General features: G+C 43.7%; 1 protein-coding gene across 1 annotated transcript; it reads left to right on the forward strand.

Moving 5' to 3' along the window:
* CCDC197 (coiled-coil domain containing 197) lies at positions 1 to 24,562 on the forward strand. Its single transcript, XM_073350708.1, has 9 exons — positions 1 to 282; positions 3,167 to 3,212; positions 5,131 to 5,307; positions 5,912 to 6,069; positions 14,757 to 14,839; positions 19,628 to 19,800; positions 21,145 to 21,255; positions 22,873 to 22,989; positions 24,138 to 24,562. Exons 1-9 carry the CDS (start codon positions 173 to 175, stop codon positions 24,333 to 24,335), a joined length of 1,173 nt encoding a protein of 390 aa, XP_073206809.1. The 5' UTR covers positions 1 to 172; the 3' UTR covers positions 24,336 to 24,562.
* Positions 24,563 to 24,983: the final 421 nt, after the last annotated feature.

Raw genomic sequence — 24,983 nt, forward strand, 5'->3', positions numbered from 1 at the left:
TCTGCATCTCTCGTGCAGTTAAAACGATACGCTTCTAATTGCTTTGTTGTAGTTAGACGTCTGTTGCAAACTCTTTCCCCTCTGCAGAAGGAGAACGACACTGCAACGCACATGGCTTGTGTATGAAGTATTGCAGGTAGGGAAAGTCGCCTGCTAGATTCCCGAGCTCATCATGAGTTACATGGAGTCCCTGGCAGTGCCAAGGAACGATGATCCTAGGTATTCACTGCAGCTGGAAAACAGGAGGAGGAACGTTTTTGTGACCCAGTTAGGGGAACACAGGTAGGTGATGTCACTTGCACTCACGTTTTATTTCTTGGAATCTAAAGTCTAAAAGGGGAGTGTTAAAGTGAATGTGCCTGTGAGATCTGAGTTTCTGAAATCGATCTCCCCTTTCCCTGTGTGTTTCTAGGGCATTTAGAATAAGAACAGATTGATTAGTATTGTAGTAGCCTTTATGGTAGACATATAAAAATAGCTCCCTCCCCCGGGGATCTGTGTTGACTGTGGAGTTTACCTCTCAGAGGCTGAGCTATCTAGGATGATGCTCTTAGGCTGGACAATTTAGTGAGATTGAAACCTTCTCAATTTCTACTATAAAATTATTGCTTGCAACATCTGAACGTGTCCATTTATTGTAACTGAATCCATCTTGCAAACCCGGAGTAGCGTAGAAGACAGCAAGGCAGTGAATCATTTAAACTTACAAGTTATAGAAGATAGTATGGAGTCTCTAAAAAAAACACCCACCATGCATAATGTGACACACATGCACAATTGGCAAACTCAGGCCTGGAAAAGTCCAGGACAAATCTGGGAAACTGAATATGTGCAGCTGCTGCATATGTGTGCCCTGTTAATCTGTCTAGTTTGCTGTTTGTAATGTGGTCATCACTGTGGTTTCCGCTTGCCAACATACTGAAGTTGTGACACACGTATGAATCTACCATATCTGGCTGACTTGCTGGTTGTCTAAAAAGTCATGAGAGGTCAAGGATGCACAGTCCTCATGTATTTTGGCAGCCATTTCTTTTTTTTATAGAACATCTTTTCAAAAGAATAGGTAACATACCAGACATGCCCATTAGTTCTAATTATGCACATTTAAGGGTCATATCTAGAGTTTTATACCACCCTGGACTCAAGGATTTCAATCTCCAGTATGACAACCCTCATGAACACAAACAAACCAAAGTGGAAAATGATAACTTGAGACACTTTGCAGTGGGATTAATCTTGTAATGGAAACCTAAATTCTTGTTCCAGTTCTGCCTGACTCTTTGCCCAGGGGCAGGTCACCAACTGCCAATGTTTCACTTTTCGTATTTGTAAAACAAAAATAATATTCATCTCTCCAGGTACTTATCTGAACATTTGATAATACTTCTGTATGTCCTTGCGTGTTGTGAGAGCACTAAATTAAACTTTTATACAGTTTTTTAACTAAGGACACCAGGGCAAACTTCTAGTTTTAAGAGAAGTGCCAGGAAACCTGTAATGTGGACACAAGAGATCTCTTTCAGGAGTCGCTCACACTGTAAAGAGCATTGAACTCAATTTATTGGCTATAGAAAGGTGAAGTGAGTCTACCTTATTGGGATTTGATCATGTGGATTTAAGTTTTATTAATGATCTTGGCACAAAAAGTAGAAGTGTGCAAATGAAATTTGCTGAAGATACAAAGTTGAGAGACATCGTCAATACAGAGGAGGATTGGAATATTATACAGGAAGATTTGGATGACCTTGAAGACTGTAATAACAGAAATGGGATGAAAGTCAATAGTACAAAGTGCAAGGTCATGCACTTACGATCTAATAATAAGAATTTCTGCTACGAGCTAAGAACTCATCAGTTGGAAAAAAAAAAAAAAGGGAAGAGACCTGGATGTGGGGGTCAATTATAGAATAACTGAGCCATCAGTGTGAGGCAGCTGTGAAAAAGGTAAATGCAATCCTAGGATGTATTAGGGAAGACATTTCCAGTAGAGATAGGGAAGTATTAATGCCATTGTGCAAGGCATTTATAGGACCTCATCTGGAATACTGTGTACAGTTCTTGCCACCCATGTTCAAGAAAGATGAATTTAAAGTGGACCAGGTGCTGATTAGGGGAATGGAGGGCCTATCTTATGAGAAGAGGCTGGAAGAGCTTGGCTTGTTTAGCCTAGCAAAAAGAAGGTTCAGAGGGGTTATGAGTGTTCTCTATAATTACATTGGGGTAAATACCAGGGAATATGAAGTGCTATTTAGGCTAATGGATAATACTGTCAAAGAACAAGTGGCTATAAACTGGCCATGAAAAAATTCAGGCTGGAAATTAGAAGAAGGTTTCTAAACATCTGAGCAGGGAGGTTCTGGAACAGTCTCCCAGTAGGAATTGTGGGGGCAAACAACTTAATTCTCTTTGAGAGAGCTGGACAAATTTGAGTACAATTGTATGATGGAGGTGCTTGTGATGGTGAGGGTGGGGAGGGCTCAATAGCCCTGGGACTCACTGCCAGTTTATATTACTAAAAGCACATCCCTCAGGGTTTCAGGCAGTCACCAGTAGAGGTCAGGAAGGCATATTTTCCCCTGAATATATTCTGGGAGGGTATTTTTATCTCTTTCATCTGAAGCATCAGGGATGGCCATGACTGGAGATGGTACAATGGTGGGGTGGGCCAGGGCTCTGAGGGGGCACCGAGCATTCTCTCTCTCAGGTGCTTGGCTGGCTGATTCTTGCTCACATGCTCAGAGTCTAACTGATCACCATGTGTGAGGTTGGGAAGGAATTTTCCCCCAGGTCAGACTGGCAGTGACCTTGGGAGGTTTTTGCTTTCCTCTACAGTGGGTCACTTGCCAACTACACCAGGGTCCATCTCACTTAATCAGTTCCCTGCCATTGCTGGAGCCTTGGGCATTGGTGCATCAGTTCCTCCTATTCTCAGCCTGTGGCACACAATAGTCTGATCTCCTGTGGGTCTTATTTACCTTGGTCTCATTTTCTTCATTGGGTTTAGTGTGTGGGTGCTGGGTGGTGTTGGTGGCCTGTGATATACAGGAGATCAGACTCAACAATCGAGTGTGGTCCCTTCTGGCCTTAAACTCTATCACTCTGATCTGGCTTGTCAAAGTGTCCTTAATTCTCCCCATGTAAAGGTGACTCTCATTTGTTTTCCCAGGGAAGAAGAGGATAAAGATGTTACTCATATCCCCATCATCAACGAGGTTAGATGTGTTTTTTTTTATGCCTCCTTCTTTTGTGTGTGTGTCACAGGGAACATATTTCAAGAGCTTCCCCTTCAACAGGGTGCTGTGTATGTGTCATCAAGAATCAGCTCATCTGTGTCTGTCTATATGGGAATTGTATGGCCCTCATTGCTGTAGGATCTGAGTTTGGTGGCTGGATAGATGAGCAGGGACATATGCAGCTGTATAGGGCACCTAAAAATTTGGGGCACCAGCAGGACCGTAGGCACCGACTTCTTATCTTGCCGGGCGATGGTGGACCGCACGCTCCACTCCAAGCCCCCAACTTCACCCCTTCCCCCACGCCTCTGCCCCACCTCTTCCCGCCCCTGCTCCATCCCTGCCCTGCATCCTTCCCCGAGCACGCCCCATCCCTGCTCCTCCCCATCCGTTCTGGAGCTTGAACGCAGCAAATCAGCTGTTCGCAGCACTCTGGAAGCGCTGGGAGGGAGGGGGAGGAGTTGGTAAGTGCGGGGCTGCCGGTGCGCAAGAGGCGTGGGGGGAGGAGGGCTGAGGGGTGGAGTTTGGGGCTGGTGGGTGCTCTGCACCCACTAAATTTTCCCCATGACATCCACGGAGTCTGCGCCTATGACTGGGACAGCAGGTAAGAGCAGGTTGGCTCCCACACACCCAGTGCGCACCGCAGTCCCCTTCCTAGACAGAAGGCAGGGGCCATATTCACAGAGCCGAATGTGCCGGTGCAGGGGCACCAGTTGCACCAGCATAGGGCCACCAGTTTAATAATACTGCATAGGGCCCCATAAATCCTAAAGACGACCCTGTAGGTGAGGCCGTGGAACCCTTTTCCTCAGGAAAATTACCTCAGCGCCATGTATCAGTTGCTGAGGTGATGTGATGACAGTTGCAGCTGAAAGGATGCTGCAGTCAGCTCCTACAAGAGCTCTGTTCAAACATGGGCCTCTCACCCCTCACCAAGCCACGTCATTCTTTATGTGGGGGATTTCTTTTGCAAAAACATCTCAGTGCTTTTTTTTCATGAACACACAAATACGAGAGGCCAATTAGCAAAGAGCATTAACAAACCATTGTGGGCACCAAGCAGGAAAAAAATATTCTGGTAAGGAAATTTCAGCTTCAAGCTTCCAAGAACCATGGGCCCAATCCTGACGTCTTTAGTTAGGAAGACTCCCACCGACCTGAATGGGAACTTTGCTGTGGACTTCACTAGAAAGTAGAGCAGGCTTTTAGTAAGGGTTTCAGGATTGGGCTAAGAAGAAGTCAATGACAAACTTCTGAGGCTTTTGTGACACCTGACACTGTACCTCAGCTAATCACTTCTTTGTAGTTGGGATGTCCTGTCACATCTTAACACCATCTTCTGAAGTATCTTATCCAACACGGTAAATTCTGATTCTTCTCTCATTTACCCCAGTCTAATTCCATTAACCAAAATGGAGTTATTTTTTACTTACACCAGTAGAGAATCAGGTCCTGTGTGCATTGTATCACCATCAAGACTGGATTCTAGAAAATGTTGTCTGTTAGGAAATAAATACAGCCCAGCTGATATTAAGCCCCTGCACTGATGTACAGTTTATGTCCCTCTATATGAATTATTTTCCCACACTGTGGTCACATTTGGCAGGTTGGGAGCTCTGGGCCACTGTCTGCTCTCAGTGCAGTCAAGGGGAGCTCTGTCATTTGCCTTAATAGGATCAGGACTTGGCCTTAAAACTGTGGCATTCATGTTCTTGTTTGAATCCTTGTTTTCTTATTTTAATCCGTACCTTGAGGGCAAGGGGATAAAAATAATTATTTTGGTTAATACTTTAAGACAAAAAGTAATGATGCATTTGATTTTATGCAAGACCCAAGGGAACTTCACAGGAATTTGTTATGTGCCTCTATTGATTTGAAAACCCAATTCCACTTGTAGGCCCCCAGCAAGATTCTTGAGACTGATGCAAACTCTTTGCAAAAAACCTTGGTTCTGAAGAAAGAGGTTGAAGCTGATCGTGTCACGGCAGAGCTGATTGCTAAGAGACAGGAATTTAAAGAGCGGATGGAAGCTGTGGCTCAGCGGAGAGCACAATTTGCCAAAAAGCAGCAGGATGTAAGCATCATTTCCCATCTGTGTTATGAGAAGAGAGCATTCAGGGTCCCTGAGGAGTTAGTCCAGTCTTTTCACATTCCCAGGACTCTGCTATGGTGGTTTCTCTATCTGCATACTTGCTTCTGGGCTTGGTGCAGTCAATGGTGTATTTGAGTGCTTGGCAGAGTCATGTTGGAGCAGGCAAGAGCTGCAGCCTGGTATGCTTTTTTCCCAAGTGAAAGCAATGTGCTCTCCTTCGCTCTCTGTCTGATCATACTCACAGTGATAAGAATGACTTTCAGATTGCTCCATCAGCATTGGGTTGATCCTGAAAGCCTCTATAGACTGACACTGCTCCCCTTTGCTTATGCAGTAAAACATGTAGGGCTAAATTCAGCAGTGACATAAATGTTGGTGTCAGGTACCTAGTGTGAACCTGATTCTTCATCCTACAGGAATATAAATGGAAACAAACCTGGGGCTTTGTAGATTTGTAAAACTTTAGTTTAACAAGGATAAGCAAGCAGAGCATGCACATATTTAATTGATTTTACAAAAAGTCTCTTCCCTGAATGGGGTGTTGCACTGGTTTATTAAATATGTCCTTTTTTTTTTTTTTTGCCAGAGCAGGAATCAAGCTCTTAAATTTGACAAGTTTCTTACAGAAAGTAATGTGAAGAGGAGGCGTGCACTCCAGAAATACCAAGCAGAAGTAAAAATGAATGAAATAAAACAGACGGAGATAGATAAACTGGTAGCAGAACTTGAAAAACTCAAAGTCAGGTATGCAACAGACCCATCTAGGGTTATCTAAAAATTTCACTTTCCACCGCCCACTTAACGAGTTCTACTATATCATTTTGCATGTGTCTTTCTAACATGTGTTTGTGGCTTAGAAACCTAAACTTCAGGTTTGCATTGCAGTAATCTAGACCCTGAAGGCTCAAATACTAGCAGGATCAGCTCAGTTTCTCAGATAACTTACATTCCATGCAATGTATACAGTGGTAAAATCTTTAGAAGAGAGCTAACCCCCCAGATTTGAACACGTACACATTTTGTGAAAGCTTAAATCAGAAAGTCCAGAACCTTAAGTATATAAGAATAGTCCATCAGTAGTCCATCTAGCCCAGATCAATAGTCCATCTAGCCCAGAATTCTGTCTTGTGATGCCCATGCCAGATGCTTCAGAGGGAATGAACAGAACTGAGTAATTAGCGAGTGATCCATGCCCTGTCTTCCAGTCCCAGCTTCTGGCAGTCAGAGGTTTTGGGACACCAAAAGTATGGGGTTGTGTCCCTGACCATCTTGGCTAGTCATTGATGGACCTAGCCTCCATGAACTTATCTAATTCTTTTTTTACCTAGTTATACTTTTGGCCTTCACAACCTCCCTGGTAACAGCCTCATGTTGACTCTATGTTGTGTGAAGAAGTACTTCCTTTTGTTTTAAACCTAGTGCCTATTAATTTCATTAGGTGACCCCTGGTTCTTGTGCTATGTGAAGGGGTAAATAACAGTTCCTTATTCAATTTCTCCACAACAGTCATGATTTTGTAGACCTTCTATAAAATCCCCCCTTAGTCTCTTTCTCAGATGAACAGTCTCAGTCTTTTTAATCTCTCCTCATATGGAAGCTAATCCATACCCAACTATCCACAATGCTCCAAGGTCTCCTTCTTGAGTGGTAACAGCTAACTTAGACCCCATCAATTTTGTATGCATAGCTGGGATTATGTTTTCCAATGTGCAGTACTTTGCATTTATCAACACTGAATTTCATCTGCCATTTTGTTGTCCAGTCACCCAGTTTTGTGAGATCCCTTTGTAACTCTTCAGAGTCAGCTTTGGATTTAACTATCTTGAGTAACTTTGTATCATCTGCACTCTTTGACTTCTCACCAGGGATCCTAGCTTTCCATGATTTAAAAAAAAAAAAAATTCTCTGACCAAAAAAAATGAAAATCTTCATTTTTCCATGATTAAAATGAAACACTGAACTTTAGTTTCCCTAGCCATAATATATATAGTTATCAGCTGAACACACAGTTTTATTGATATATTTACAATTTTTGGACTGACAGCCTGAGCTCGGCCCATTGTCTTGACTATCTGAATTTCTGATGATCTGATCTGGCCCCAGTCCCAATTAGATCAGATAATCAGGGTTCCACTGTATATATTTTTATTTTGTTCACAAAATGTAAAAACTAGAGATTCTCTGTAAAAACGGAAAATCGATTTTCCTTGTTTTTCCATGGCAAACGGATTTCTAGGATCCCTGCTTCTCACTGTTTACCCCTTTTTCCAGATAATTTATGAATATGTTGAATAGCTCTGTTCCCAGTATAAATAAATCCTTGGAGGACACCACTATTTACCTCTCTTCCCTGTGAAAACGGATCATTTATTCCTACCCTTTGTTTCCTATCTTTTAACCAGTTACTGAATAAAGACTGGGAGTGGATGGATCATTACACAAAGTAAAAACTATTTCCCCATGCTAATTTTTCCCCTACTGTTACTCACACCTTTTTGTCAACTGTTTCAAATGGGCCATCCTGATTATCACTACAAAAGTTTTTTTTTCTCCTGCTGATAATAGCCCACCTTAATTGATTACTCTCGCTACAGTTGGTATGGCAACACCCATTTTTTCATGTTCTCTGTGTGTATATATATCTTCCTACTGTATTTTCCACTGCATGCACCCAGTGAAGTGGGTTTTAGCCCATGAAAACTTATGCCCAAATAAATTGGTTAGTCTCTAAGGTGCCACAAGTACTCCTTGGGTTTTTTTTTTTTTGCTGATACAGACTAACACGGCTACCACTCTGAAACCTGATCCATGAGAGGATCTTCCCTCTTATCCCATGACTCCTTATTTGAGGGGCCTTGTCAAAGGTTTTCTGAAAGTCCAACTACACTATATCCACCGTATCCCCCTTGTCCACGTGCTTGTTGACACCTTCAAAGAATTCTAATAGATTGGTGAGGCATCATTTCCTTTTAGAAAAGCTGTGTTGACTCTTCCCCAACATACTTTGTTCATCTGTGAGTTTGATAATTCTGTTCTTTAGTATAGTTTCAATCAATTTGCCAGATACTGAAAAGTTAGGCTTATCAGCCTGTAATTGCAAGGATCATCTCTGGAGCCTTTTTAAAAAATCGGCATCACATTAGATATACTCAAGTCATCTGGTACAGAAGCTGATTTTAGTGATAGGTTACTTACCATAGTTAGTAGTTCTGCAATTTCATATTTGAGTTCCTGTTTGATTTTTCAATTTGTTCCCCAAACTCCTCTATTAATACCTCAATTTGGGACAGTTCCTTAGGTTTGTCACCTAAAAAGAATGGTTTCGGTGTGGGAATCTCCCCCATATCCTCTGAAAGATACCACTGAAGACTGAATTGATTTAGGTTTCAGAGTAACAGCCGTGTTAGTCTGTATTCGCAAAAAGAAAAGGAGTACTTGTGGCACCTTAGAGACTAACCAATTTATTAGAGCATAAGCTTTCGTGAGCTACAGCTCACTTCCTCAGATGCATATCGTGGAAACTGCAGCAGGCTTTATATATACACAGAGAATATGAAACAATACCTCCTCCCACTGTCCTGCTGGTAATAGCTTATCTAAAGTGATCATCAGGTGGGCCATTTCCAGCACAAATCCAGGTTTTCTCACCCTCCACCCCCCCCCCCCCCCCACAAATTCACTCTCCTGCTGGTGATAGCCCATCCAAAGTGACAACTCTTTACACAATGTGCATGACAATCAAGTTGGGCTATTTCCTGCACAAATCCAGGTTTTCTCACATCCCCCCCACCCCCATACACACACAAACTCACTCTCCTGCTGGTAATAGCTCATCCAAACTGACCACTCTTCAAGTTTAAATCCAAGTTAAACCAGAACATCTGGGGGGGAGGGTAGGAAAAAACAAGAGGAAACAGGCTACCTTGCATTATGACTTAGCCACTCCCAGTCTCTATTTAAGCCTAAATTAATAGTATCCAATTTGCAAATGAATTCCAATTCAGCAGTTTCTCGCTGGAGTCTGGATTTGAAGTTTTTTTGTTTTAAGATAGCGACCTTCATGTCTGTGATTGCGTGACCAGAGAGATTGAAGTGTTCTCCGACTGGTTTATGAATGTTATAATTCTTGACATCTGATTTGTGTCCATTTATTCTTTTACGTAGAGACTGTCCAGTTTGACCAATGTACATGGCAGAGGGGCATTGCTGGCACATGATGGCATAGATCACATTGGTGGATGTGCAGGTGAACGAGCCTCTGATAGTGTGGCTGATGTTATTAGGCCCTGTGATGGTGTCCCCTGAATAGATATGTGGGCACAATTGGCAACGGGCTTTGTTGCAAGGATAAGTTCCTGGGTTAGTGGTTCTGTTGTGTGGTATGTGGTTGTTGGTGAGTATTTGCTTCAGGTTGCGGGGCTGTCTGTAGGCAAGGACTGGCCTGTCTCCCAAGATTTGTGAGAGTGTTGGGTCATCCTTTAGGATAGGTTGTAGATCCTTAATAATGCGTTGGAGGGGTTTTAGTTGGGGGCTGAAGGTGACGGCTAGTGGCGTTCTGTTATTTTCTTTGTTAGGCCTGTCCTGTAGTAGGTAACTTCTGGGAACTCTTCTGGCTCTATCAATCTGTTTCTTTACTTCTGCAGGTGGGTATTGTAGTTGTAAGAAAGCTTGACAGAGATCTTGTAGGTGTTTGTCTCTGTCTGAGGGGTTGGAGCAAATGCGGTTGTATCGCAGAGCTTGGCTGTAGACGATGGATCGTGTGGTGTGGTCAGGGTGAAAGCTGGAGGCATGCAGGTAGGAATAGCGGTCAGTAGGTTTCCGGTATAGGGTGGTGTTTATGTGACCATTGTTTATTAGCACTGTAGTGTCCAGGAAGTGGATCTCTTGTGTGGACTGGACCAGGCTGAGGTTGGTGGTGGGATGGAAATTGTTGAAATCATGGTGGAATTCCTCAAGGGCTTCTTTTCCATGGGTCCAGATGATGAAGATGTCATCAATATAGTGCAAGTAGAGTAGGGGCTTTAGGGGACGGGAGCTGAGGAAGCGTTGTTCTAAATCAGCCATAAAAATGTTGGCATACTGTGGGGCCATGCGGGTACCCATAGCAGTGCCGCTGATCTGAAGGTATACATTGTCCCCAAATGTGAAATAGTTATGGGTAAGGACAAAGTCACAAAGTTCAGCCACCAGGTTAGCCGTGACATTATCGGGGATAGTGTTCTTGACGGCTTGTAGTCCATCTTTGTGTGGAATGTTGGTGTAGAGGGCTTCTACATCCATAGTGGCCAGGATGGTGTTATCAGGAAGATCACCGATGGATTGAAGTTTCCTCAGGAAGTCAGTGGTGTCTCGAAGGTAGCTGGGAGTGCTGGTAGCGTAGGGCCTGAGGAGGGAGTCTACATAGCCAGACAATCCTGCTGTCAGGGTTCCAATGCCTGAGACGATAGGGCGCCCAGGATTTCCAGGTTTATGGATCTTGGGTAGTAGATAGAATATCCCAGGTCGGGGTTCCAGGGGTGTGTCTGTGCGGATTTGATCTTGTGCTTTTTCAGGAAGTTTCTTGAGCAAATGCTGTAGTTGCTTTTGGTAACTCTCAGTGGGATCATAGGGTAATGGCTTGTAGAATTGATTTAGTTTCTCCACAATGGCTTTGCCTTTCTTGAGTGCTCTTTTAGCACCTCAATCGTCCAGTGGTCCCACTGATTGTTTGGCAGGCTTCCTGCTTCTGATGTAATTTTTAAAAAATGCTGTGAGATTTTGTCTTTTGCTAGTTGCTCTTCAGATTTTTTTTTTTACCTGCCTAATTATATTTTCACACTTGAAATGCCAGAGTTTATGCTTCTTTCTATTTGCCTCAGTAGGATTTGGCTTCTAGTTTTAAACGGTGTCTTTTTGTCTCTGCCTCTTTTATCTGTTTAGCCATAGTGGCATTTTTTTTTTTTGGTCCTCTTGCTGTTTTTGTTTTTGTTTAATTTGGGTACACATTTAGTTTGAGCCATGATTATGGTGTTTTAAATAGTCTCCATGCAGTTTTCAGGCATTTCACTCTTGTAACTGTTCCTTTTAATTTCAGTTTAACTACTATCCTCACTTTTGCATAGTTCCCCTTTTAGAAGTTAAATAAGGGATGGGCAAACATTTTGGCCTGAGGGCCACATCCGGGATGCAAAACTGTATGGAGGGCCAGGTAGGGAAGGCTGTGCCTCCCCAAACAGCCTGGCCCCCGCGCCCTATCTGTCCCCTCCCACTTCCCGCCCCCCTGACTGCCCCCCTCACAACCCCCAACCCATCCAACCGCCCCTGCTCCTTGTCCCCTGACCTCCCCCTCCCAGAACCCCTGCCCCTAACTGCCCCCTGGGACTCCACCCCCTATCCAACCCTCCCCTCCGCTCCCTGTCCCCTGACTGCCCTGACCCCTATCTACACCCCTGCCCCCTGACAGGACTTTAATCTCTTATCTATCACCCTAAATTGGACTGCTTGGAACTCCTACCTTTCCCTGTGTCATTGGTACCTACATGTACCATGACCGCTGGCTCCTCCCCAGCAGTGCACATAAGTCTATCTTAATGTTTTGGGAGGTCTGCAGCCTTTACACCTGGCAGGCAATTCACCATGTGGTTCTCCCAGTCATTACAAATCTAGCAATCTATATTTCTAATAATTGAATCTCGCATAATTGTTAGCTGTCTTTTCCTAATAACTCTGTAGGTTGGTCCCATCTCTACTTAATAACAATCAAAAAGACATTCAACAATCAAAATCAAATAGCATGTCAAATAGCATGTTTCATAAGACCTGAATTTTCCATGGAGCCTTTGGCCAAACTTTCCTCTCTCCCATGTACTCTTACCATTTACTGTATACTGCTTTTGCTACATTCTACTCCGTGGGCACTTTAGTTAAAAAGGGATGACTAGTCAAGACAGCTATTTGTGAACATTTTGCAAATTCACATCTCTTTGATTTGCTTTTGAGTGATATCAGAAGTAGTAGTTGCTAATGGTTGTCCAATCAGGAAACAAAAGCGATACCATGTGACATGGGTGACCAATCACACAGCTTGAGTATTGAAAGATGAAGATAGAATGTTTGCTGCAGCCACTTAGTTACACACTCTCAGGCTGGAATTTGTTTGCAAAAAATATTAGTCAGACAACTGTGAACAGCAAACTTGTAAAAGTCATGCTCCATTTGTGGACAGCTTGCAAACATTACTATTTATTATTTATACTGTGGTAGCACCTAGGAGCCCCAGTCTTGGATCAAGGCTCCATTGTGCTAGTCACTGTGCAAACACAGAACAAAACAACAATCCCTGCCCCAGTGAGATTAAGAACAAAGGGCTAAATTCACTGAATAACTTGGACAGGTTCTGCAGCTCTTAAGGCTTCCACTAGGAATGGAGAACAAGGTTACAATATTAAAAAAAATTGAATGTAATATAAAATAAATAACACCCATTTAATTAATCCAAACCCTCCACTTTTAATGGAGCTGGTACAGAATTACCACACAAATCCCTGAACAATTCAGGGACCTTGATGGTGAGTTTAGGTCCAGCTGTCCACAGAGCACACATGGCCTTGAGGGATACGCTTCATTTTACAGATGGGCAAACAGGAGATCAGAGAGACAAAGGGGTTTGCACAGGAAGTCTCTGAGAGGCAGGAATAGAATCCAAATCTCCTGATTTCTAGTCCTGGGTCTTAACAAGACTGTTCTTTTTTGCTTTTTACCATCAGAAGATAAAAGCTCTTGTGGCTATGGGCAAGTGACCGGGGGGTGGGGGGGTGAGGGGGGAGAGACTGTCATGCTTAGATTCAAAAGAACATAAGAATGGCCATACCAAATCAGACCAAAGGTCCATCTACCCTAGTATCCTGTCTTCTGACAGTGGCCAATGCCAGATGCTTCAGAGGGAATGAACAGAACAGGTCAATTATTCAGTGATCCATCCCCTGTCATCCAGTCCCAGTATCATATATTTTGAGGCCAGAAGAGATCATTCTGATCCTCTAGTGTGACGTCCTGTATAGCACAGACCCGAAAACTTTCCCAAACTAATTCCTAGAGCATACCTAAAACATCCAGTCTTGATTTTAAAATTGTCATATGAGGGAGAATCCACCGTGACTTTTGATAAATTGTTCCAATGGCTAATTACACTCTCATCATTATAAATTCACACCTTATTTCCAGTCTGAATTTGTCTAGCTTCAGCTTCCGGCCATTGGATCGTGTTATAACTTTCTCTGCTAGACTGAAGAGCCCACTGTTACATATTTGTTCCTCATGCAGGTACTTATAGACTGTAATCAAGTCATCCCTTAACCTTCTCTTTGTTAAGCTAAATAGATAAACACAAAGGGTATGTCTACACAGCAAAGAAAAACCTGCAGATGCCCCATGCCAGCTGACTTGGCTCACAGAGTTTGGGCTGCTTCATTGCTGTGTAGACTTCTGGGCTTGGGCTGGAGCCCGAGCTCTGGGATGCTCCCACCTCGCAAAGTCCTGGAGCCTGGGCTCCAGCCTGAGCCCAGACTTCTACACAGCAGTGAAATAGCCCCACAGCCTGAGCCCCGCGAACTGAATCAGCTGGCATGGGCCAGCTGCAGATGTCTAGTTGCTGTGTAGACATACCTAAAGAGCTCAATCGCTATAAGGCATGTCTTCTAATCCTTTAATCATTCTTGTGGCTCTTCTCTGAACCCTCTCCAGTTTATCAACATCGTTCTTGAATTGTGGCCATCGGAACTGGACACAATGTTCTATCAGTGATCGCACAAGTGCCAAAAACAGAAGTAAAATAACCCCTCTACGAGATTCCCCTCTGTATGCATCCCAGGATCCATTACCTGTTCTGGCCACCACATTGTGCTGGGAACTCATGTTCAGCTGATTACTCTCCATGACCCCCAAATCTTCTTCAGTCACTCCTCCCCAGGATAGACGGTATGGTCCCATGGTTCAAGCAGGCCACTAGAGTCCTAATCTCATTAGTTATTGACAAAATTCCCATTGACTTTATTGGTACAAGGTCCCAGGAGCGTTGGGTTCTTGGCTTTGTCACAGACTAGTTAGATAATCATGGGCAAGTCACTTAACCTCTCATTGCTTCAGTTTACTCATTTATGAAAATACAGTATGACTATAATAGTACAGTAATGCTATTCTAACAACACTAACTTCCACGCGGTGTTGGGAGGCTGAACTGATTGGGCACTTTTGGATCTGATGAAGGATGCTATGTCATTTATATGCAACATACTTAACACCATTATTCACATTACTATAAGGGAAATCCTTTCCCTTGAGTAGTGCAAGTGTGACAAGAAGCCATAATTGACACATGGGATTCATGTAATTAGCTCCTCATGTTCTCATTGGTTTTTATTAAGCTTTACATATTTCTTGCTGCATTTTTACAGACAAAAGAAGCTGCAGAAGAAGGTAGCCAAGCAAAATGTCTATGAGGATTTCCTACTGAAAATCATTGACCAGTTGCCTGACAGTAAGTGCTCTTACACTGCATCTGCAGTCTCCTTAAGTATAATAATAGTAACTTTCACTGACTCATTTTGCTCCTGTGACCTGGCCATGTAGCCTAGTCATCGCCAGTAGTGAGTGTCTTTAAAAGTAAAGGCAATCCACATGTTACAGAGCATCTGACAGCTTCTGTTCCTCAGTCACAAACAGGCCTGCTAAGCAGCACGCTAACCATCACAGCAGGGTTGAGACAGTTCAGTGAGTCAAATCCATTTTGCACGACCCACATTGTTTTGTTCTGTGGGCAAGATAAGGTGCCCAGGCCTACCTGGACCATGTTGGCTGAGCTAGACCAGTTCTATTAGGTATGCAGGATAAAAATAGGTGGGAACATTGTCTCCATATTCCCAGCACTTGATGGCTGGTATAATCCAACTGCCCTTTCTTAGAAGAATTTACTCATTCAGACTTATCTATTCAGGGAGGGGCATGGGTTTTTTAAATTTTTTTTTTTATACGTAGGTATTTTATTTCTGCTCTGCTCTGCAAGTTTGCTATTGAAAGCAAAGTCTGACATGCAGCTTATCCTTGGAACAGAAAGTGATGAGGTTTCAGGCAGTTCTTAGCTCCCATGGGAGTTTGTTCCACAGCCATGGACCAACCCCTCCAAGAAAGCTAGGCTTTATCCTTGCAGTGGGCAGATCCATTGTGCCCAGCAGTAAGGTGATGATCCACAGATGACTCCTGCCAGAGCTTCTGGGGATCTTTTAGGCATCCTGGGCCCAGGGCTGGCTCCAGGCACCAGCGAAGGAAGCAGGTGCCTAGGGCGGCCAATAGAAAGGGGCAGCACTCTGTCCGTCATCGGGGCAGCATGTCCGGGTCTTCAGTGGCAATTCGGCGGCGGGCCCTGCTGTCCCTCTCTTCCTCTTCGGCAGCACTTTGGCAGCAGCTCAGCCAGGCTTGGTTTTTGGTTTTTTTTCCCCTTCACCGCTTGGGGCGGCAAAAAAGCTGGAGCCACCCCTGCCTGGGCCCAGACCATTTCTCCTTCCCTATTTATTAAACAATTGGAGTCACTAGAAGATGCTCCAGACCAGTTTCTCACTCAGTGTTTCTCAACCTGTGCGTTGCAACCCAGAGGTCACAAGGTCATGAAAGGCAATCGGGGTGGGGGAAGTAGTGGGAAGCATTACATATTTTATTACAACCTAAAGCAAAGGAACTCTTTCTCCTCCACTCCTCACAGACTCTTACCCTTCAAGGGTAAGCATTCTCTGGCAACATCTTAAAACACAAATAACAATAAGCTTAGAGTTTATCACTGATACCTTGTTACTCTTACTTTTGTACTAAATGTAATGGGGTCATGAACATTTTTGTCTTGACTAGGGGATCACCAACCTGATAAGTTGAGAAACCCTGTTTTAGCTGACAGGAGTGATATTTTGGCTGATACAAGCTCTTCTAGTTTTAAATGCTGTGGTTTATCTTTCAGTTTATGTCTATCATAAGTAAATACAGTGCAGCTTGTTATTTCTCTATCAAATAAAGGATCAGCTACTTGATTAATTTCCCCAAATCTCAGATTCTGCCTTGTTACTTGCACATTTCTCATAGAATAAGACTTTGCTTAAATTCATCAAAACGTCCATCTGAGTTCTTTCGCGTATTTCAGGTCTTGGTTCTCTAGCCCAGACTCAAGGCTGAAGTGATAATTGCGCACGAAAAGGTTATCAGATTATCATAGATATCTCTTCTGACAGCCATTTAACATCTAGTTGGGTGTTAAGTCTATAGATTATTCATCTCTTAGCAACATTCAGAAGCTGAGCCATGGAAACTTACCAGCTTCACTTCACAACACGGTCAAGTTTGGGTGATGCAATCACCTGCTTAAATGACTCAGAATTCATGACTAAGAGTAGATTCTTTTAAGCAGACTCTTCTATGCCATATTTAACTTTTTGGTACAAAATCTTAATTCCCTTGTCCCATCCTATTGCTGGAGAACCCGGTTCTTCAGATTATGCACTTAGATTCTCTTGTTATATGGTATCAATATTCTGTCCTGTGAAAAACTGTTACAGCCTCTGACCAAGCTTCCCACAAGTTAAATGTCCCTGTAATAGAACCAGTGCCATCCAGTGGTGGAGAGATGCAGCTACATTTCAGTACATCTTTTAAAATGGACTGCATTATATTGTCATAGAAACATAGTCATAGAATTTCAGGCCAGAAAGAACCACCAGCTCATCTAGTCTGATCTCCTGTATGTCACAGGCCACCAACACCACCCAGCACCAACATACTAAATCCAGCAACTGAAATGAGACCAAAGTATTGCAGCCTACAGGACATCAGACTGTTGTGTGTGCCACAGGCAGAGAATAGGAAGGACCAATGCCGAAGGCCCCTGCAATGGCAGGGAATTAAGTGACATGGACCCAGATAAACCTGGCAAGTGACCTGCACCCACACGTTGTAGAGGAAGGCAAAACCCCACAAGGTCACTGCCAATTTGACTTGAGGGGAAATTCTTTCCTGACTCCACATATGGCGATCAGTTAGACTCTGAGCACATGAGCAAGAGCCAATCAGCCAAGCACGAGAGAGAGAGAATGCTTGGTGCCCCCTCAGAGCCCTGGCCCACACTGCCCAGTGTCCCTTCTATAGTCATGGCCATCCATGACGCTTCAGAGGAAGGAGATAACCCCAACCCCCAAAATCCACTGGGGGGAGACTGGCAATCCCTTCCTGACCCTTGCAGTTGGCCAACGGAAACCCTGAAGCATAAGGTTTTAGGAACATAAGACATAAACTGGAATTGATCACTGGGGCTGCTGAACCCTGCCCCTCACCATCACAAGCAGTGCTGTCATCCAATCATACTCATAAATTTGTCCAGCTCTCGCATAAAACTAATCCACTTATTTCTCCCCACAACTCCTATTGGGAGGTTGTTCTAGAACTTCACCCTTCTGATTAGAAACTTTCTTCTAATTTCCAGCCTGAATTTGTTCATGGCCATTTTATACCCATTTGTTCTTGTGCCAACATTGTCCTTTAGCTTAAATAGCTCTTCACACTCCCTCGTATTTATCCCTCTACACCTCGATGTATTTATTAAGAGCACTCATATCCCCTCTCAGCTTTCTCTTTGGGAGACTAAACAAGCCAAGCTCTTCCAGTCTCCTTTCATAAGACAGGCCCTCCATTCTCCTGGTCATCCTAGTAGCTCTTCTCTGCATCTGTTCCAGTTTGAATTAATCTTTCTTGAATATGGGTGACAAGAGCTGTACACAGTATTCCAGATGAGGTCTCACCAGTACCTTGTATAATGGCATTAATACTTCTGTGACTCTATTGGCAATACGTAATACATCCTAGGATTGCATTTGACTTTTTCCACAGCTGCATCCATTGCTGGCTCATAGTCATCCTGTGATCAATCCCTGCACCCTGGTCTCTCTCATCCTCCTGTCACTTTCAACTGACAAGTCCCCAGCTTGTAGCAGAAATTCTTATAAGACCCTCCTAAGTGGATGACCTTGCACTTTGTACTATTGAATTTCGTCTCATTTCTGTCACTCCAGCCTTCAAGGTCATCCAGATTTTCCTGTTTAATATTCCAATCCTCCTCTGTATAGACAATTTTCAGAGTAGCTGCCGTGTTAGTCTGTATCCGCAAAAAGAAAAGGAGGACTTGTGGCACCTTAGAGACTAACAAATTTATTTGAGCATAAGCTTTCATGAGCTACAGCTCACTTCATCAGATGCATTCAGTGGAAAAACGATGAAGTGAGCTGTAGCTCACACAAGCTTACGCTTAAATAAATTTGTTAGTCTCTAAGGTGCCACAAGTCCTCCTCTTCTTTTTTTGCATTGACAGTGCCTCCCAACTTTGCATCAACAAATTTAATTAGCACACTTCTACTTTTTGAGTCAAGGGCACTAATAAAAATGGTGTCAATTGTTCAAAAACTTGGTACATTTTTATGGAATTAAGTCACTCATGCCTGCATGCTATCAAAACAAGAAGTCTTTTTTTTCCTTCTCAGATATCCATTAGTGTTTCCAACTCTTGCAACTTTATCATGAGTCTTGCAATACTTGTTGGTCTTAAAATCCCAGTTCCTGAAGTCAGCTGACTCTCATAAGTCATAAGACTGTCAGCTTTCAGTTTAAAAATATTCACTTCTGATCCTTGTGGTTGTGGAGAAAAGACTGAAAACATAAAGGCTCCAAAATTGGAAGGCAACTAAAAATAACTCCAAATTTAATATTTTTTAAAAAAATCTCATGATTTTTAAATCATCTCATCAGGGTTGAATGTTTGCAGTTGGAAATATTGAGTCAGTTTTCATGGAAAAGATTTATTTAGCATGGACAGGGCCCAATTGTGCAATTGGCCCCCTCCTGTAAGGTGTGGGAGCTGTGGATACACAATATCTCCCCTGAGCCACTTGGGGTATGTCTACATTGCAATAAAACACCTGCGGCTGACTCATGTCAGCTGGCTTGGGCTTGGGCTGCGGGGCTATAAAATTGCAGTGTAGATGTTTGGGCTTGGGCTGGAGCCAAGGCTCTGGGACTCAGTGAAGGGGGAGGGTCCAGAGCCCTGGCTCCAGCCAGAGCCCCACGAGCCCAAGTCAGCTGACATGAGTCATCTGGGTGTTTTGTTGCAGTGTAGGACATACCCTCAATTCCTTAAAGGATCCGGTACATAACTTGAAAAGGAAGGAAAAAAAGCATCTCTAATACATGGTGAGCTAAGTCTATTTTCCCTTTGTGCTGTTTCCCCTGTGTCCCGCTACAGACTATCTGGAGTATGGTGCAGATTCTGTCATTGGAGCTATCATCAGGCGGCATGAGATGCTGTCAGCTACAAACCAGACCTTGATAAAGAACTTGATCACCCTGTCAGATGACTTTGAGAAAAGCCAGCATGGCCTTGAAACCTTGCAACGGGAACATGATACCACAAAACTTGTAATGTTATCAAGCATGTTATTTATGGTATAGTAGATAGTAGTTAGTCCAAGAGAGTTAAGCCAGGGTCTGTAAGGGTCTGATTCTGTGAAATACTGAGCACCAGTGACTTCCACTGAACCCTTGGATGGGATCCATCCCCCAGCCCTCCAGGTCTGTCCTAGAGTCTCCAGAATTAAAGATTAATTAAAGATTATGTCATGTGATGAAACCTCCAGGAATATGTCCAACCAAAATTGGCAAACCTAGGTCCATATGTAACTGCTGAAACGGACAGTTTCTGGAATATTTCTGATCACAAACACCAAGTATGTTCTCATCACTTGATCACCCTGGACAAATTTTTACTCTCAGATTAGTAGTGTCAATCTCTGTGGCACATTCTGCCCTCCATCCCCCATTGAATGTCCCGTGGCTATTGGGTCAGGCAGGTCCAAGGGCAGACTATGCAGTAATGGTCCACAGCATGGGTCTTCTAGCACAATGTTGACCCACGCTTATACACTGTGGCCACTGAAGCCAATTCCTGATAGAGAAAAGTTTCTCCAGGTGTTTTATTTTTAATTCAGTGAATAATCCTTAACATTTCTGTTAATAAAAACAGAGGGCTAGATCCAGGCTCCTACAAGGGAAGGGGAAGAGATGTAGCAAGAGCCTGGCTCTTCAGCTCAAGTCGTAGAGACTTATGGTTCCAGCTCTTGGGAGCCCTTGTTCATTCCCCTGTGTGTTGGCCAAGATGGTGGCCATCACAGTAGCATTTGAATTTCACCTGGAGGCTTTATTTCTTCAAAGGCCAGGAACCTGGCATTAGGGGCCAAATTCTGTGCTCAGTGTAAATCCAGAGTGAGGGTTTGTCTATATAGGGAAGTTGACCCAGAATAGCTATTCTGGAGCTGCTCCCTGTTGTGGACACTCACCTTCAAGAATCAGTGTCAAAATACTTCAGAATTACTATTGCTCTTTAAATTCGCACCCTACGTTGTTCCAGAAGAACTTCCCATGTGGACAAGCTCTAACTGTATTGGAGTTGCTTTAGACTTATATCACTGTAATTGAGAGCAGAATGGCCCAGTTTTTTCAGAGTCATGGCTGCGGAGAATGCTGGTAGCCTATACAACACTTGTTGAACAGATCCAGCTTGTGCTTCCCCCAGTGGAGCCATGTGGCCAGGGAAAAACTTGCCTCTGAGTGTAACTCACTGTTAGTGAAATAGTTTGTTAATTTGTAAAGTGCTTTGGGATCCTTCAAATTGAAAGCCACTAGGAGAATGATTGACACTAGAGCTAGACTCCTTCTGCAGTGCAAAGTACATTCCCAGTGGGCATTCTTGTTTACTTCACCTAGATGCTGATTTGGGAACTTTCTGAGCTTCAAATGAAGTGCAACAGAATACAGGAGAAAAACAAGCAGCTGGAAGTCAGTATTAACCACGATAAAGGTCACTTCAGATATCAGGTAAGTTCAAAAGTGCCCCTTCTGTTCCTTCCAGCAGAACATGAGCTATGGATAAAAGAGGAGACACATACCCTAACTGAAAAGACTGGCACACGAGTGAGATCACAAACATTCAGAGCCTGATCCTCCTTCCTTGGAGGCAAGTGGGGGAGTTGGCAGCAGGATCAGGCCCAGAATTCATTAACGTGCCCATTGTTCTAAGATACACACATCATCCCTCTTCTTGGTTTGCTCTCCAACTTATCATTTACTTTCATCTAGTTTGTTGTTTGGTGTGGGCTAAACTTCCAGGTCAGGGTTAGTCCTCACTGAAGTCAGGGGGAATGTTGTGTGAGTAAGGACTTCTGGGTTTAGCCCTATGTTCTTAAACTTCAGTTCTTTCTAAAAGGACAATGTTAAAGACAGAAACTACCATTAAAATCTGCAGCAACTTGCTCCAAACACTGTATCTTCAGTGGTTTCCAGGGACGGATTCAAGCCTTGTTTACACTGAGATTTGCCTCTGTTACAGCCATCACAGACTAGCTACTGGTATAGCTGCACCACTGCAAACTTCTGCTGTTGCTAGGCAAAGAGGCTGTAGGCCATGACTTGTAGCCAGTGCAGTCTAGCCCAGTTTCAAGCAGTGATTTTGAACTTCAAGTGGCTTTCCTTGTCTACTCTAGGAGTTGGTATTGGTGAAAATGGCTAGTCACTGATTGTCTAAACTGGGGATTTCAGTCAAGGCCTTTAGGCACAATCCTTTCTCCATACAGACAAGTTTTCTCCCAACATAGCCCCCAGCTGACACCTAGAGAGACTTTTTCAGTCCAACCCTATGGACACGCTGTCTTCCTCCCACTCCATGAGTTACTACCCAGTTTTCCCTCTTAAACTTCCTCTCCCTCTTGACCTTTTTTCCCATCTCCCTCATTAGCCCCTCCCAGAGCTCCCTCTGGTTTTCCCTTTTCCCCACTCATCCCTTCATCTTCCTAGGTTTCACTCTGCTGCAATGCCCTACTTCTGTGCCTCTCCCCACCCACAGCTGCCACTTGGCACAGCTCGTTCTCACTAGCCCTGCTGCTGCTCACCACCAAGTGAGGCTACCACAACAGCGAGTGGGAGCCATGCCATGGACTGGGGCATGACAGAGAGTCGAGGCAGGAGGCAGCAGGGACTTGTGGGAAAATTGCTAAACTCTGCAAGCCTGGCAATCTGGAGGGACCCCAATCTTACTAGCCCCATGGGGGAGAAGACATCTGGGAGGAGGGGAAACAGTTAAGAGGGGGATTCTCCGGTGTAGGATGGAAGGGTCAATGTCAGTATTGGCAGTTGCTGAGGGTCTACACCTTGTGCAAAGAAGGGCACCAAGTGAGGAGGGAAGAGAGAAGCTTGGGTAGAACAGAGGGGCCAAGAGAGGGATGTAGGAGGAAATGGGGGCAGAGATACAGGCAGCAGTGCAGTTGGGTTGCACACTGAGGAGAAGCTAGGTCTCACAGCAGAATTGTTACCCAGCCAAACTCCTGTGTGATAGTCTTGAGAGGTGTTTCCTCATCATGGAAGTTAGCAATTCCAGGCACCCGTATGTGCAAAGTGTTCTGTGGGGCAAAATTCACCAATGTCTTTTATGCCTTGCAGAGTCAAGAACTAGGCAGCTTGCTGTTAGCTATCGCCAACCTGGCCAAGCAGTGCCACATGCAGCATTATGGCCCCTTGCAGGAAATGGAATGGTTGTCAAAACTGGACATGATCCAAGTAAGTAACAAACCCTGCTGTAGCATTAATAGAAAAGCTGCTTAGGACAGCGGGGTGCCTGCTGCTAAGGGAATACAGATTGTATAGGCAGCTAAAATTTAAGTGACTCAGATGTCTGGCTCATTCAAGAATGGGTGTTTTGGAGCCTTTGAGCAAATGCAGTAGTGCATGTACTAGCAACATATGTAGAGGTTAGTTATATACATAGTGGGAGAGGGCACACTGCATAGCACTTAAAACCTGGAACTGGGGATCGGGAGATCTGAGTTCAGTTCCCAGCTCTGCTAATGACTCACTGTGTGACTTTAGGCAAGTCACTTAATGGCTCCGTGCCTCAGTTTCACCATCTATGAAACTGGAATAATATTTCCCTATCTCTCAGCCATTCCACTACACACCCGTGGCGTTTGGCCTGCTCTTGGTTGTGAAACTGGGGCTTTGAGCCATCGTGCCCGTTGGTGGTTAGAGTACATTGCTGAATGGGAGCGGGCCAGCTGTAGTGCTCTGGGGACCAGCGCAGCAGCTCGTCATTAAGGTAAAGCAGGAGGACCACAGAAGCCTGCAGTACCAGTAGTGCCATGCGCAGCTAGTCTTGGGAACAATTTCTGAAATACCAATACTGTCTGCATTGCAATGCAGGGGTTTTGGACCATGTGGTACTTGCAGATTTTCACCAGAAACACTGTGTGTTGGATTGTCAGTCCTGCTTTCTCTGTGTGACAATTTTAAACATGCACTTATAGTCCAGACAAGATTGTAGTTTGTGTGTGGAACATCCTGAGTGTTGGAGTCATTAGAAGGAATTGATACAATTGATTTGCGTTTACCATCTAATTCACAGATTAAGCCCCCAGTTTAGCAAGATCCTGAAGCATGTGGCTAATTTTAAGCACATGAATAGGCTCATTGACTTCAGCGAGAATACTCACATGCTTTAAGTTAGGCATGTGTTTAAGTACCTTGCTAAACTGGGGCCAATGAGCCTAATCCTAATCCTCGATCCCTTACTCAGTATATCTCGCTGTGGACAGTATATAAAACTGCTGCTTAGTTTCATCAAAGGGACTATGTGTGTAAGTAAGGGCTGCAGGATGGAGCCCTTCCATGAGTGAATGTCTGCATGGAAGAAACCTCTCTTTTTGTACTAGGAATTCATTCTGGAAAAAAAGCATATCCAGCAATTAGTGACTCAGCCTGATGAATCTGGGGCATTGCTATCTACTCTTGGAGACAAAACTCAGAGCAGAAAAATGGGAATCACCAAGAAGAAGTTCCAAAGCCAAGTTCCAGGAGGCGGTGGTGGTGTAATACAAACTCCTAAAAACAACGGGAAAGCATCAGTGTGACACTGTTTTGTATTAATGTATTGCAGTTTCCAAAGCAATGGAAGAGAGGAAATTATACAAGCTTCCTCAGACTTATTGACTTTTCATAGTGTGAATTGCTTCTTTCTAGTGCCTTCATTTTTAATATTTGTGTCTTCCATACACACACAAGTTTGGCATTGGTTCACACAATTACTGGACTATAACTCAAAAGCCAAAAAGCCCACCAATAAAGTAAATGAAAACTACATTGGTTTTGCTATATGGGTATAGTATTAGTCCATTACTAGCTGTGGGTTTTATCCATGGCATGTCCAGTGAAATTAGTAAGGAGTCATTTATGATATTCCATTCTTTGACCAAAAAGTAAGACTAAAATGGATACAATAAAACATATCTGACCACAGTGTGAGAACAGTTAATTTGTTGTTTGTAAAACATACACTAAGATCCTTATCTGAAAATTGCTATGTAAATACCAAGTATGATTATGTTGCAGTGTGTGTTTTTCTGTGGGCTTGTTTGAAATTACATCAGGGACAAGTTCTCAGCTGTACTGATTTACAGCAGCTGGTCCGAGACTTTTCTGATGTCATAACAAGGGTTTCAGTTTCCTGTTGCCAAGGGGAGAAACTGAAACAGAAGGTACAAAGTGACTTATCAGCTGGA

The sequence above is a fragment of the Lepidochelys kempii genome, chromosome 6 (genome assembly GCF_965140265.1).
Source record: "Lepidochelys kempii isolate rLepKem1 chromosome 6, rLepKem1.hap2, whole genome shotgun sequence".
NCBI classification, from domain to species: domain Eukaryota; kingdom Metazoa; phylum Chordata; order Testudines; family Cheloniidae; genus Lepidochelys; species Lepidochelys kempii.